The 16,002-nt window shown below is 34.2% G+C and overlaps 3 protein-coding genes across 3 annotated transcripts; 1 reads left to right on the forward strand and 2 right to left on the reverse strand.

Moving 5' to 3' along the window:
- Nucleotides 1–686: 686 nt before the first annotated feature.
- On the reverse strand, nucleotides 687–10,626 carry LOAG_02738 (hypothetical protein; the record flags this gene model as incomplete). Its single annotated transcript, XM_020446110.1, has 21 exons — nucleotides 687–904; nucleotides 1,433–1,659; nucleotides 2,007–2,132; nucleotides 2,496–2,723; nucleotides 3,065–3,353; nucleotides 3,601–3,673; nucleotides 3,864–3,951; nucleotides 4,226–4,340; nucleotides 4,430–4,548; nucleotides 4,914–5,012; nucleotides 5,189–5,458; nucleotides 5,720–5,860; nucleotides 6,189–6,449; nucleotides 6,592–6,669; nucleotides 6,838–7,026; nucleotides 7,404–7,515; nucleotides 8,320–8,505; nucleotides 8,779–8,877; nucleotides 9,258–9,336; nucleotides 9,815–10,052; nucleotides 10,410–10,626. The coding sequence occupies 21 exons, from the start codon at nucleotides 10,624–10,626 to the stop codon at nucleotides 689–691; spliced, it is 3,450 nt and encodes a 1,149-aa protein (XP_020303504.1). The 3' UTR covers nucleotides 687–688.
- A 445-nt stretch (nucleotides 10,627–11,071) lies between these two features.
- Nucleotides 11,072–11,305, reverse strand: LOAG_02739 (hypothetical protein; the record flags this gene model as incomplete). The annotated part of the gene is made up of 1 exon (XM_003138276.1): nucleotides 11,072–11,305. One exon carries the CDS (start codon nucleotides 11,303–11,305, stop codon nucleotides 11,072–11,074), a length of 234 nt encoding a protein of 77 aa, XP_003138324.1.
- An 845-nt stretch (nucleotides 11,306–12,150) lies between these two features.
- LOAG_02740 (hypothetical protein) lies at nucleotides 12,151–15,564 on the forward strand. Its single transcript, XM_020446111.1, has 6 exons — nucleotides 12,151–12,229; nucleotides 12,412–12,498; nucleotides 12,945–13,020; nucleotides 13,186–13,369; nucleotides 14,113–14,274; nucleotides 15,304–15,564. Exons 2-5 carry the CDS (start codon nucleotides 12,483–12,485, stop codon nucleotides 14,233–14,235), a joined length of 399 nt encoding a protein of 132 aa, XP_020303505.1. The 5' UTR covers nucleotides 12,151–12,229; nucleotides 12,412–12,482; the 3' UTR covers nucleotides 14,236–14,274; nucleotides 15,304–15,564.
- The last annotated feature ends 438 nt before the right edge of the window (nucleotides 15,565–16,002 follow it).

The following is a 16,002-nucleotide window of genomic DNA, read 5'->3' on the forward strand; positions in this document are numbered from 1 at the left end:
GAAATTGTATCCTAGTTTTCATGAATGTAGAAATAAAGCAAATTATGTGCAGCAGATTTTTGATAAAAATGCTTTTATTCTTCAATCAAAAAAAACGCTGAACTTTTGTCGCAAACTGGATCTCAAAATTCAGAGTTATAATGGAACTTTGTGCTAATGAGGTATATATAATGTAAGGAAATGGAGACTGATTATGATAAATGGACAAACAGAATTTCAAAAGAGTAGCAAAGAGGCATCTTTCTTGGACAATAACCTTAAAAAAATCAATTTGAAAAGTTCCGAGAAGACGTAGACGTACCTAGTTTTTTTTCCCGATTGAAAAGAATTTTTTTCAGGAAAGATAACGAAAACCGATAGATTTCCAAAAAAGCACAAAAAATCAAAAAGCTAATTACTCCAAAACTACACAACAATTACCCAATAATGCACAGTAAATTTCGAAGTTAAATCATAATTAAAACAAACATAATGGAGATGGATAGATAAATAAAGGGGACGAGTAGGTGAACTCGTAAATTTTGTATGATCTGTAATTCTCAGTAAACTGAAAACTGAAAAAAAAAAAGAGTAACAGTAGATAAATGTTGGCAGGATATTTTGAGACGAAATATTAATTTTTGAGACATGAAGATGAATAATTTTGTACAGTTGAAACTATTTATGTACAAAACAAATCATGAAGTCATTATGTGGCATTGATACTTTTGCTGGATAATTCTTTGAGGGCATTCAGAATTTTCACCACTGGACCAAGTTTCAATCCCAGCAGCGTTACCAAATTATTATGAGCATTATCTGGCAGTAATAACAGTGATTGGCCGTCAATATCCTGATTACGGAAGGTATTCGCACAATCTTCATTGCCGGTTACTGATGATACCCACCTTGCTACTTCATCGCACTAAAACAAGGAGAAAGTACTGAACTGCTTGAATTTCAAATTATGCCAGTATTACCTCACAGTCTCTTAGACTATATATCACAGATAAGATTCAGTGTTAGTGTGCACAGAAATAAAAATGTACTCACAATATTCTGGAAAACTGGTCATTTGATAAACGAACTAATTAATGTCAACGTTTGCAACGTCGACGAAAAATCAAAGATAGAAGACATCTTCCTTCTAGTCTCTTGTCTAACCGTAGTCAAGTATTCAAAGCAAAATAAAATCCACTCATTCTTCAAGTATTTGGGAACGTTCAAGTGATAGCAAAGATAAAGAAGTTAGCTACAGAAGTCAATTAAAAATCAATGTTTACCAGTTGGAAAAAATTAAGCGAAAAATCGGTGCTTATTTAAAAAGCGTAACTCAGTGCACAGTAACAATACAAATGCTGTATAATTGTATTCTGAACTAAAAGTGAAATCAGAACAAGAATAAGAAACGTGCCAATTCCATCATTTACCATTCACAAGGAAAACTACTTACAGTCCACGTTTTTGTCGGTCTCGAAAGAAAATCCATCGTTGCATGCTCAACTGCTGGAGTTACAGCCATGGCTGGGGAAACCGATGTCGACGGTGCTTTACTGCATTCACCTAATGAGTAAGAACTGGACAAACCACGAGGAGATTTTACGATTTCCGCTTGCTGCGGTGAGACCATTTTCAGCGTTAAAGTTGGAGGTGTTCGTTGCTGCAGATCAATGGTACTACCTGAAAAATTTAATAAACTTTATTCACTGTCATTCACTTCACCCGCTACTTGTGTTTTTGAAATAAAGCGTAAATTCATATTGGAAAGTCACTGATTGCTCTCTTAATAAAGACGGTAAAACAAACCAACTCTTTCTCACATTTTGTTTCAGATGTGTAGAAAAAAATTTTTGTTTTAATTACCAACTGATTAGACTTAATAATTTAAATAATCTGATTTTCGCCAAGTGACAAGCAGAACCATCTCGCCATGTTCTGTAACGTCATATCCTACTTCTACAAAGTAAATCCAGTAATCAAACATGCAAAATAACGATATCAGTGATGTATTAAAAATTCTGACGAACCTGTAGAGGACGGCTCGGAAATTATGCTGAGATTTTGCACTGTAGGATTAATATCTTTATTAATTGGTGATGTATCCGTTGAACGTATAACTGGTAGTCGCGGTGATGCATTGAATGAGCGTCCAACTAAAAAAAAGGAAAAAATGACCAACATTAATCACCACTGATGGAGATTGCTGAATCAATCAAAAAAAATCAAATTTCCCACAAAAATATTGGAAATTTTCGAGAAAGAGTAACAACATGAAGATTTAACAATCTACACATCATTTTCAACAAATAGATTTTCAACAAATTGCAACAATTAGAATTTACTTAGCCTTGAAAAGAAATAAGCTCTAATTCAGATAAAGCTAATTACCCTATCTCTTGTGTTACAAATACAAATTATTTCGAAGTTTCAACACAAAGACCATCAAAAAACGCTGATAATGCTAGTTTAATAGTGTTTTTGGCACAGGCTGTCCTAAGCGACGGAAAAGATCAAACCTTGCTCTTCACTAATAGTTGGATTCTTCTTCCATAATTTACGACATTTCTTCGAGCAATACTGCGGATGATTTTCCAGACGTTTAAGACGCAGCAAACCATTGCAGTAGTTACATCTTTCCGTATCAAGCTCTTCATCCGAGAAACTAACTAATAAACTTCCAGTCCCTGTATCAGCACTACTTTTCGACGAAGAATTCAACGACTGATCGGCAGTTGCTGGACTTTCTATGAAATCTGATGTCATTAAATGAATCTCAAACTCCTAATTCAAATTGAATTTGAAGAGCATTTCAAAGATCAATCAAAGTCTGGTAAATTTTAACATCCATATCAGCAAAATTATCATATCATTATTAGTGGCAGCCACCGAATGTTCAATTTAACACTAATTAGCTGTTGCATTATTTGATAAGGTGCTCCTCCCTTCATGTTACAACTTGCTAATAAGAAGGTTATTAATCAGTCTGATTATTGACAGACTAACGATCTTTCATATAATTTACAAAACTTGCTGCTTCATTTAGAACAAAAACTGAAACATATTCCGGATAAAAAGTAAGGAATACCTTCCAACTTCTTGGTTACAGCTTTTGGGGAGATATCTGCAGCATCCTCAATAATGAATCTTTCCATTACCGGTTCACTTACTTCAACTTTTTCTAGTTTTTGCTTATCTACCGATGAAGAAGGTGGTCGTCCCTTTGGCTTTGTCAAACAGGTCTTTGTTGGCGGCGGTAATGGAGGTGGCGGCAGAGCTTCTTTGCTTTCTTTGGTTGGCTTATAAACAGATTTTTGCATAATATCAGAAAGACGTCCATGCGATGGCCCAAAATCCATTTGCAACAATCGGTCGAGCTGTAAAATGGCTGATTTGCTGAAATCTTTTGTTTCGATTCACCAGTTTCCTCATTGTAATGCCTTTATCGTTATATTATCGGCAGAATGATGCCGATAATGATCCCATTATTCTGCCACCCACGCTCTCTGCCGCTTGAAAACTATTAAAGAAAGTGCCACTTCATGTTAATCTAAGAAAACTCGATTTCCAAATTTAAATCAAAATTGTAAAACACAACAGTATTGGAGGAAAAAGGAAATATACTTCGTTCGTTTTACGCTTACGAGTTTTCTTTTCTGCTTTTTCACTAGACGCTTCAGATTTTGTCGGTGATGCTCTGCAAAATTTAATGAAAATTTTAATATTTGATATTATCATAAAAACTTAATATAGTGATCAAGATCTGCTTACGGACAATAAAAAAATCATCATTACTACTTCTGCTCGAATTCTACACGCAAGAAAAAATATTGTAGAACTATCCGAAGAACATGCGACTTTCAAATGACTCGAAACACTAATCTTACTTTGCACGTCCTTTTTTGGTTTCCATTTTTTCGGTGGTTATATCTAATATTGGTTCCGTACCTTTCTCGTCGATTAGTTTTTTTGGCGCTGTAAAAATACCTTGCTGGATTTTAATTCCAATAGTTATAATTCTGATAACACCGAACTGACTTAAAGCTGCTGAATGCAAGAGACATCTAAAGTTAGGTTCGAAAATAATAATATAATAATATTTATTTCAGTTATTACATCTTGAAAAATGCACAATAATAGAAGAATGAAAAACATAATCTTTGGCTCGTTTCACATTTATATTTGATATCTAAGTTAAAATGCCTTACATATCATCATTTAAACTCAAGTTCCATAATTACAAACATACATGAACTCCATCTACGTTCCTTGCATATCTTCCTTCCATTCTTATCTTCCATCTCGGATAAAAGCCAATCACTTAATCGGCAAGGTGGGTCACAAGGAAAAGGCTCGTCTGATTCCTAAAAATATAGACTGTTTCTTAAATTAATGAAATTTTGACAAATCCTAATGATTTATCCATACCCCCTATTTCAATTTTTAAATATACCTCAATTTCAAATCCTTCAATCAAATGAATAATTTTGCCTTTCCGTCCTGTTTTTTGATAATATCTTTCCGCTTCCTTGGTGAACATCATATGAATATCGAGTGCATCTTTCGACTCTCCTGAAAATCAATGACAAAGATTGATTAAATCGTAAAATTAGGTAAATATCGACAAACAATGAGGAGTAAAGTAACTTCGCATGACAGCTTATGATAAAAACTTAACAGAAGTATTATCAATTTAAATTCTGGGAAATGGTTCAGTAATTGTTGCCTTCTTATCTGACTGTAGTGGTGCCCGATTCTTCTGGTAAGATTTTGAAAAGCGGAAGCAGTCGGACAAATAGTAAATCCCAAAAATTCACTAACGGAAATCCTAAGTACAGCACTGTTAGCAATTGAGATCACTAAATATAAACACTTTTTCTCCATTTAACCTAATTTGCAGAACTGTAGGAAAAGAAGAAAAACAGCAAAGAAATAACCCTGAACAAGAAGTGGTGGAGGCTCATTTTCGATACCAGAATCAGCATAACCGTTGTCATCATCCGTAACTGTTTTCTGCGAATCATGAGAAGCTGCATCTATAAATCGTCTTTTAACTACAATAAAAATTTTCTTAAACTGTGATGAAGTCCAGCAATAACAAAATCATGGAGATCCACAAGAATTTGATCAAGAAAATTCAAAAGCATGAAATCCAGAACGTACAGAAGTTAGACAAACACAAAGCTTAGTAGGAAAATTCAAGGAGAAAAACCTTGGACTTGAGTTGGTGCCGACTGGGAAATAGGAAAGTGAGCAGTGGTTTGTTGCTGCTGTTGAAATACCGGTATCATCTGGTGCGTTGGAACAGGTGGATTCGAGATCAGCTGTTGATGTATGATTTGTCCGTTTGGTCCCATGAACGGTACCGCTGCATGTCCTCCGAAGGAACTTAGCTGCGGCATCGGAGCAGACATCACCATCATTGGAACTGGAGCACCAACTGGTACCAAATTCGTAGGAGCTATTGGTTGAGGTGTTGCAACTGAAATGAACCTAACTGATTATCAAACTTTTATACATAATTCTCTCTTCTAGATCGCGTTCCATCAACTTTCTTCAAGTTGTCTGTGATTTCAAGAGTCTAAGTTCATTTAACTTATGGACATACAGAAATATTAGCAAAAAATATATATTATGGACACAATGAGACTTCCAGGACTTACTGTGCTACATAAGGCAATACGAAAACATAAATGACAAAATAATTAATACAATTAAATTAAGAACCTAGAAATGAACTAACTTTTTACTGTGCCCGTCTTTCGTCCACTTCCTGAATGCTTACCACCTCCTCTGACATTCTTTGACAAAGCTTCACTACTTTTGACGGAAGCTGCTGGTGGCTTATTTGGTATTGAAACCATCTGCGCCAATGGCTGACTCTCTGGAATTATTTTCACATTTATACAGCTGAACTTTAACTAGGTAATGTTATGCAAAAAATATGATTCTGGATATCCTTAATAAAAGTTCTGTTGAATTATCAAACTTTCCTAACAAAAGGCTGGTCAGAAAAACATCTCTAAGGAAATCTGAAAATTCGTTTCAATTTCAGGAAAAAATATTTACATCACGAAGTCACCCAATCAATCTTTGCTCGATCTTAAGGTCCTCCGAAAAGCGTTTGAATGAAATCTAAATTTCGAATTTTTATTTAATTTGACTTGATTCTTGGCTGAAATCGATCTAAGGTCATATTAAAGATATAAAACCTTTATCAACAGTTGGCGAAGCATTACTTCCCTTTCGTTCTATGGTTGTTGATTCCTTGCTAACATTACTTGATGTCTGCTTATTTTTCGATTCAGCTGTGGCTGAAGGAACAACTTTTTGAGTGGGTGAGCTAGCAGGAGAAGGCTGGTGCTGTTGTTGGTTTTGTGGCTGACTTGCCGCCACCGCTTGTCCAATACAGGCTGGAATTTGCTGTTGTTGAGGTATCGCAATAGAGGTGCGCTGCTGAGGGGTAACCAACTCTGAATTTTGATCATAAATTCAAATTCAAATTCGAAGATGTGACGAAAAAATCTAGAACCTTGACAGAATACAGATAAGAATACTTGAGGGTAGTGCACAGTAAACCAAAAAAAAAGACAACAAAAATGAAGATGAACTCACGATGGACATATGTATATGCTCCGGATGGCATCTGGAAGACAATACCTGAGGAACCTGGTGGTGTGCGGAGTTGGATTCCTACAAATGAATTTCGGATGCGCACTGGAACTGCTAAATAAGATCTATTTCCTAGCAGATTAGAAGTAAAATTTCTTCACTACATATCACAAATGTGAAAGATATACTATGAATCTGAGAATATACTGAAACGAAATGAATTGACAGTTCATTCACAACAATATATACCTTGGGGAAACATTGACGGTTGCATCTGCTGTACTGATGCGGTTCCCAACTGCTGCGGTGATTGCTGCTGCGCTGATCGTCCTAAGGATGCATCACTTCCTTGTCCAGCAGTAGACGACGATGTTGTTGTGGTAACCGTTGTCGTTACTGTAGTTGATGACATCTGTGTACTGGTCGCTACTACAGCAACTAAAATTTTTTTTAAATCGTTCTCTTAAACATCGACATAGTTTCGTGTTTTTTTAGAGTGAATTTCCAGATTTCACCCATAATCAGAAAAATAATGGCTAAATCACTAATAATTATAGCAATATTATCCAAACATTCCGAATAGTGCAATCCTCGTCCTAGGAAATGAAGATACAACATAGGTTAAACTGCTATACATGTCTATTTGTCTGGCATTCCAACTCTCTAATTGAAGCAATAAAAACATTGGGAATATAAAGTTTTTAAAATAACTTACTAAGCCAAATAGCAATAAATAGTACGAGTTGCAGATGAGAATAATTCTACTTTCATATACAATTTGATAGTGATATATAGTAGATAATACAAAGCAATACCTGATCCCGGTCCTGGTAATGCTGGTTTTGGAGCCAGACTTCGTGCAAGTTGTCCCAATGTTGCGCTACTAGCCACAAAACCCGGCTGCACATATTGCTGCTGTGAAGGCAACTGCAAAATGAAAACTTATACGTTAAGGATGAAAACCCTTTGCCATGCAACTTATACGTTCAGCACAAAATTCCTAAAAATCTTTAAAACTTCAGCCGATAAAGGTTGAAGCTGCTATTTCAACCATAACGCTACCGCTGGAAGTTCGTTTTGTCATTTAACATTATTGCTTTAAAAACAGACTTTCAAGAATGTTTTAGGAAAACAAATTTCAAAAATCTCCTCAGGTTTAATGCTCTTCCGCGAAAATTCAGAAATCAAAAAGACAAAAGTGTGCACCACAAAAAATATTTAGGTGACAAAGAACAAGAACGAAATATTAAGGTTGAGAAAGAAGCGAAATAATCTCAGCACCAGAGTTAACGACTCACAGAAGCAATGTTAACATGGATTTCACTGCACAAAAGCAAAGATCAGGGAAGCAACAAATGGTTTAATAGCTGAAGCCCAGACCTGTCAAAAGCCGTTGACATTTAACGAAAATTTAAACGGAATCAAAAAGCCCTGCATGCATTCTCCCTCTATTTAGATTTATGTCAAACAATTGCTTGACCGAAATTAGACAACCGTTTCCGAACGTAAATATATCACCATACTGCCACTTTTGCTCCCAATTTTATTCATCTCCACTCATTCTTGCTAAGAAAGCAAAGAAAAGTATCATTTATGGTTATACAGACAGAAAATTTCGAATTAAAAGATTAAAACTGCATGAAAACTGATCAAAAACAGTCCTATGAAATGAAAAAAGCATGCAAGAAGGGATGGTGAAAGTGAAACAAAAGAGAAAAACCAAATCCATGCCGGGTGCGTATGACGGAACTGCTGCTGTGAATAAAATTGTTGGGCGGCAGCTACTGCATTTGTCGAATTTTGAACTGACTGTGCTTGTTGCTGTTGTATTACTTTAAAGAAATCCTGTGTCGAAGTGGTAATGGTGGTAGTGCAGGATGTTGATGGTGTAGAAAGTTGTTGCTGTTGCTGCTGCTGCTGCAAATGAAGTGGAAACTAAATTAACAAAAGAGCAGAGAGGTCAGGAAGAGTAGAAAATTGTAAACTGTAGATGGACTGAGCTATACGCTACAACTAGCCTCACAGAAAACCAAACATAATATAAAAGAACTGGAAACCAAAAAAAAGGAAAAAAAACAGTGGGATAACAAAAGCTGTACAGAAATTGTAAGAAAACGAAAGTGGCAGGATGCACAAATACCAAAAATTAGGAGAAAAATAGTTATTAGAAAATTACTACTTCAGATTTACCGGTCTAACAGCAGCAATTTGTTGATTTGTATTGAAATATTGCGTTGCCGACATCATGTAGCATTGCCCATTATGGTGAACAAGCATGAATTGCCCAGGCTGAATATTACGAAAACTTTGCTAATAAACAGTCAATAACTCGGTCTGTACTTCCACTTCCTCATGCCAAAATATTTCAATAATGTTAAGATAATCCTAACTACTGAAGTTCTATGCCTCCGTTATTAAAATTAACGACAGACCAAATATACCAATGTAACCCTCACATTAGCATTATATTATTTGTACCTTATTACTTCTTGTATTTTTGATATTACTTAACGGATATGGAAAGTAGAAAATATTTAAAAAATTTGCTCCAGCGGATTGGATTTGATCAAAATCAAACTTTTAAAGTTGGAAAATATATTTGCCTAGAATTCGACACACTGGAAATATAAAAATTATTAATCACTAATGTAACATGGTAAAAAAATTACCGAAGCAGAAGTTAGCATTAATGGTGTTTGTGGAACCATCTGCGTAGCAGATGATGAACTAACAACTGCGGTGGAAGTTCTGAAAAAAAAAAAAAAAAAAACCAAAAGTAAAAAAAAGTGTAAAACGATTTGATATATGTCTAGTTAAATTTATCTATTAAATTTGAGTTAGATTTAGAAATATGTAAACCTTATCAAAGCACCGGCTATCTAACTAATTGATGATGGCATCTTCTTTTAACTATTCTGCTAAGAATGTTATTCGTTATTGCGGATACAAAATGGGTTTCTCAATAAGTTGCAAAATATATGCAAATACGATATGATGCTTAAATTCCATGCCATATCATTAAGGTCCGAATTAATGAGACATGCAAAGAAGTAACGGAATTGTGCAATGGATGTAACAAGTGAACGTCTTCAAAATTTTCTGCCGCTAAACCTCGTCTTTCAAATCTATTCAATGATCAGAACATCGATGGTTTAAGCTATATCAATTTTCGTCAAGAAATTACAACCCCATATTATCAACTTTAAGATTAAAGTTGAAATCTTACTTCGTCTTATCCACGGCATCCTTTTTTGTACGTGATGTTGGCTTACGACGACTTTTTGGAGCTGGTTGTGGCGTTGATGATGTTGAAGAAGCCGTCTCGGCATTGCTACTACTTGCTGATGTTGTTGTTGTTGTTGTTGTTACTGCTGTTCCACTACTTCCAGCGATAACGTTAGTTGCATTTTTGGTATCCGATGTTATGCTTTTATTCGACGATGGCGCAGATGGATTAGAGGAGGCTAAAGCATAACATGAATGATTTTAAATTATCTTCTAACTGCTTACAGATGATAACTGTTATACAAATAAACAGAATTACGGTACTTCTAAATTCGAGCCAGTAACAGAAACTTGAACTGAATGAAATACTACAATGAATATCTGAAGATAAAGCTAAAACAATGCCAAATTTAAAAACACTAAAATCTAGTGAAATATTCGCAGTCTTAAATTAGTAGGCTTATATTACATCTAAATTGAATCAACATTAAAAATTTAAGCGACATGAAAAAAACTGCGAACGACAATCTACAGGAAAAGTGCGAGGTGATATTAACTGAATCCAAATTAACAATTACAATTTACAAGAAATAAACCACGACCTGAAGTGGTCTGTGTTGAGTCGGAAACTGAAGAAGATGATGATGAAGGCGTGACAATGGTTGTTGTTTTGGTAAAGGAATCATTACTGTTTGATGCCAATGTAATGTTACCAATACATGTCGTCACAATTGATACTGAACTGTCTGCAGTCGCGGTTGTACTACATGTAGCTTGCTTTGTAAGTACTGGTGGTGGATCATTGTCACTCATTTCATTCAAACTATGAAATGCACAATTCTTAATCAGCCGCATAAAGTGGATGAAATTTTTATACGTGGTGGAAACGCGAAATATTCTCCACGTGTCAATATTCTCCAGTATTGCAAAATAAATACTGGATTTTTAGCTAACAGCAATTAAAAAGTTGCATGTAATCAGTTAGCCGCAAGTTTTTTCAAAGCATTAGTTACTAAGCCAAAAATAAGGTTGGAAACAAAATCCTCGCATGATTCTAAAATGATCTAAAAATCTACAATTCACAAGCATTTCCAAAACTATTAAGCTACACCAAATAAATTATAAAACATTTGTATTTATATATAAAGTTAAACATATGGAATTACAACCACAGTGCATACATACAAGCCAAATAAAACTTGTGAAAAGACGCAATTCGATATGGCATTCTCAAATTTCGTGAAGAATGAAATTCTATTCAATTTCTGAAAGTATAATTTGCACCATACACCTCGACACTCTTCCCGAGATTTACTGATGTGCCAAGCTCTGGATGCTCTCTCCGCAACGCATATTCAATTGCGCCCCAATATCCTTCAATCCCGAAACTCCACCCCTTCCCTTTTATATTTGAATTCTTCGTGCAACGCAAAATTCGGCTGCACGTATGATCATATTCATCCGGCTGATATTTGTCGTGATTAATAGGCATTGGTTATTGAATTTCTTCTCTTACGTGGAGAATGTTTACTTACGTGAGGAACAAGTACGAGTAGATGGGAACTATAGGAAGATATTGTATAGGAAGTCTGTATTAAAGAAATGTTACTTCAAAGGAGATGTTAGAATTTACTTGGAGAGATATCAATCAAGAATGACATGGAAAAATGTTTAGGATTTATATGGTAATATAAAGAGAGCATTAGGAATTATGTTGGAATTTAAATAAGATTACATGGAAAGATATTAAGATTTATATGGAGGCAAAGACATGAATGCATTGGGATATACACAAGAATTTACATAAGGTAAATTTCAACGTTGATATCTTCACGTAAGTCTTAATATGTTGACATCTTCACGTAACTCTCATAAGTCTTAACATATTCTCAACGTGGAGAGACATCAATACTTATAGGACATACAGACATAAATGCATTAGAACTTACGTTGGAATTTACGTAAGAATGTCAACGTGGGAAGGTATTAAGTTTTATATGGGGGCAGAAACATAAGTGCATGGATACAGCATTAGGACTTACATTGAAATTTGCATAAAATGTTGATATTTAGATAGAATTACATTAGATCTATATAAGTAGACTCTTGGCTGTTCATGAAGATTTAGGATTTTAATGGGAAGGTTTACATTAAAAGCCTAAAAAGATGTTTGGACAATGCAAAAGAATTAATATTCGTTTCGAAATGTCTTAATTATTGTACTCGAAGAAATTATAAATCTCTTTTTTCATTTTGCAAGTTTTCGGAATTTAATAATCCCCATTGTAACCGTTGATAGTTCAGCTGATTGATATGTTTAAATTACAGTAGTCTTGATTTCAGGAATTGCATTTCTGACTGGGTCTTATATGTGTTAGTTATGTTTTCGTTAAGCGACTTCTCATACTAACCAAAGGTGTGAAGAAGACTCCTGTTAGTTCTAATAAACAAAAAAATGTTAAGTAAATATATTTGATTATCACTGTATTTTGAAGTATAACTTAATTAATTGTACTTTCAAGTTTCATATAAAAACTTCAAGGATTAGGTAATTGTGGACGGACGCATCAAGAGTGATAATTCTCACATTTATTGCAGATATCGACAGTCAAGGCGGGTTCTGTCGTCATCTGTGTGTGGTTGTCCAGGAAATTCAACTATACTGATCAATGGCGGGAGTCAGAGGTAATGCTGGAATTTATACTTCTTTTCCATTAATCTTACTAATGATGCCAATAATGTACTAGTATAGGTTAACAGCAGTGCTGTAATAATAATAATTCTTTAACAGTTCTACTTTTGGAATTTTTGGAATTAGTAACCTTGATAATAATCCTTGTAATAGTAAAAGTCTCTGATAACAGTAACAATTTTGCTGGAAAATAGTAATGCTAATAGATTTACTATATTCTTATCTAATCGAATATGTGAAGTTCCTTGGAAGAAATTAGTGATCATAGAGATTTTGTCACTCCTGTTTTTTCTTTTTTTTTCTTGCATCCAATAATAAATAGATTAATCCTTAAAACATTAAAAGGCATGAAACAACCACAGTGCAATCATTTATTACTATATTGTTATCATGAAGAAGTTTGTCTTGTCGTTTGTGGAAGGAAATGATATTATTTTAGCGGTTGTACTTTTGGCATTATCCGGTGTGGTTGGTCTTACGCTGCTCGTTCTAGGATGCGCATTGCCAATGTTCGGGTAAGGAAGTAAAAAATATTGCGTATTTTTGATAAAAAATATTGCATATTTTTGACTGTAATTTTTTTGCAGATGTAGAATTAAAGAAATTAATCACAGCAAAAATTGAAGGAACTTTTAATTGTAAAGAAATATGACAGTCTGTTGAAGGAAACTTTTGTTTAGTGTTTGGTGGCCATTATTCGTCGTAATCTTTTACGTATTGGCTCCGATACCATTATCTATAGCTCGGCGATCTCATGTTGATATGACTGGTACTTCAGCATGTATTGAGTTTGCATTGTTCATAACGACTGGTATTGTCGTATCAGCGTTTGCATTACCAATGGTCCTTGCACACGCTGGAGTAGTAAGTTTCACGAATTAATTTAGTATCTACAGTTGTTATTAATCATCGGAAGCATTTAAAGAAGGGTATTGGAAACTTTACTTTTACGGAGTATTCATTCGAAATTAGGACGGTACTCAGTGATATACTTCGCACCACTTTTCTAATTTTGTCTGAAATATGCTTTTCAAAAGTCTTGCATGTCTGATGATTTTTTAGTTTCTGCAATGCATGGTCGTGCATGGATCTTGTTTCTTTTATTGAAGTATTGAAATTATTAATTAATCATAATCACTTTGATAAAAGATGTATAGTTAATAGAAATAGTTTGAAGCGGCTGAAAACTAAACAACCCATAGTTTTATTTTTTACAAAAGGAATACTTTACGTGATCCGTCTGAAACATACTTTTCGGAATATCTTAGGTAATCAAAGAATTATATAGAAGTAATTTGTCTCTCCTTTATTAGATTAATCTTATATTGGCAGTGGTCGCTGCTCCTACCTTGTAAATAGGATTGTGATGTTATCCATCAGTAAGGATCCCACTTAATAATTATTAACCGGTTGATAAGTTATTTGTTATGCTACAGGCAAAGATATATTTTCAATTCATACTTAGTGCCTAAACGTTTGATTTGCTGAAATTTAAATTTATTCGAATTGACAATTTGAATGTACTAAATTTATGTTTGTCATTTTTGTTATGGCACCATTTCTGCAGTACTTGCTATTGTGTGCGTGGTACCTTTTTATTAATTCAGATCAAATGGTTGGCATGTTTATGCGCAAATCTTGGTTCTGTGGTGATGTTTTTGACGATCCTTTGTTATTTTTATTTACATCGAGAAGATGATGGGAGTGGATGGAATCAAACGCTTTTCTGATTGTTACTTTGGGAACTCGATTATATTAACTGAGGAGCGGTAATGCATGTTGTACTTTTTACTTGGAAGATTTTTTAGGGATAAAGTAACGCAAAAGTAGTAGTTTCAACATTTTAAGTTTTTGACCTTTTTTGCCGAATTGAAAAAGTAATGCCTTACCAAAAAAAAATCCAAAAAGGATGTCTTCAACGCTTTCATAGCTTAGGAATATGGCTTGTTTAATATTCAGATGCTGGTCTTAGAATCGTTCTGATTTAATCTACGAATGCATGAGTTTGCTTCTTCTTTCTTCACCTTCTAGCTCTTTTAGGGGATATAGCCATGAGCAAAGACCTGAAATATCTGCTGACTTAATATGGATGGGGCAGTTTAAGTGCTTGAAAATTTCGGGGATTTTTTCTTCAACTTGCTTATTGATAAGGAAACATACATCTTTCATGGAGTTCCAATGTTCTCAATAGAGTATGTCATTTTAAGATGCTTAATGTGAATTACCAATTTCGTCATATTTTTGTTTAACTTTCCATTATTTTCAAAATAATGAAATGAATGTCATGAGGTGTTAATATTTAAAAACTTAACGATGAATTTTTTATTAAAAAGGATTTCGAAGTCAAAAATTTTATCTGCATTGAGAATTCGGAATTAGGTCTTAGAATGAACAAAGATATGAGAAGTTGGCTATTTTGCTCCCACATTTGAGTTGTACACCCTGTTTCTTTGTCTGGAATTCCAAACTGTATTGGGCAAGACAATCCGAATCAGAAGAATCCTCATGAACTTGTTTTGCCGACATCACATCTTTTATTTATTAGTTTGAAGCACTTATATGCATATAGTATAAGAGTTACATTTCATTGTTACGCATGTCTTTCCAGTTGGCAATATTCTAAAACAGCGTCTCTCACACCTCTTTTAAGTAACTAAATAAATGATATATCGGAATTGAATTATTAAAACGAATTATTGCTGATAACGAATTGTTGAAAGATTTATGATTTGTTTATTTTTCGAACATATAATTTCGATCCCTTTCTATTGTTGGACAACAATTTTCATCGATTACAGATTCCCGGTCTGTCGTATTTTTTCGTGTCTCTCGCCAATATTGTTTGCTTTGGTGCAGTTTGGATATATTTCAAGTTATTCAACGAAGATAGCTTACATGATATGTCACTTTGGTGAAATTTTCCCGCTTCCTCTTCCTCGCTTTCACCATCACCTTTCTGTTGTTTGCACTACTTTGATATATTTCTTTCAGCATCTTTTATCAAATTAATTTTCAGAAACCTCAAATTTCGTATTCTAGGGTATTGTTTAAAATTCCAGATCCAGTTTAAAATTTAGCGCTTTTCACTTATGATAAGAAATATTTATATGCTAGAGTTTCAGGGCATATAATAAGTGATGTCATGAAAAGAGCTTAAAATAACTGAATAATGATAGTTATATGGAATTAGGTACATAAGTTTGGAGATGCATATTTTTCGATGAGAAATTTGTCCTTGCAATTTTTGTTTTTTTCGAAATTTAACGACCATCAATATTGTACGCAAGCTCCTTTGTTTTACACACATATGTGCAAGGTGTTTGTTGCGCAGATGTACTTTGTTTAATCTTCTGTATATTTTCCTACGTTTAACTTTCGCAGCTCGCTTCGCCTTGATAATGTTTGTGTTGTATTTAAAGTTTCAAGAACTCAAAAGTAATACTATGTAGACAACTGTGTGCTTATTGTCTACTACCATGTAGACAACTGTGTATTTA

This window comes from Loa loa (assembly GCF_000183805.2).
Source record: "Loa loa unplaced genomic scaffold supercont3.145, whole genome shotgun sequence".
In the NCBI taxonomy this organism is placed as follows: Eukaryota; Metazoa; Nematoda; class Chromadorea; order Rhabditida; family Onchocercidae; genus Loa; species Loa loa.

What these genes read in the sequence shown, in the direction of transcription:
- LOAG_02740 (XM_020446111.1), top strand. An exon ending in TGCGCATTGCCAATGTTCGG is followed by an intron (nt 13,021 to 13,185) that starts GTAAGGAAGTAA and finishes ACTTTTGTTTAG; the next exon opens with TGTTTGGTGGCCATTATTCG. An exon ending in TCCTTGCACACGCTGGAGTA is followed by an intron (nt 13,370 to 14,112) that starts GTAAGTTTCACG and finishes TTATTAATTCAG; the next exon opens with ATCAAATGGTTGGCATGTTT.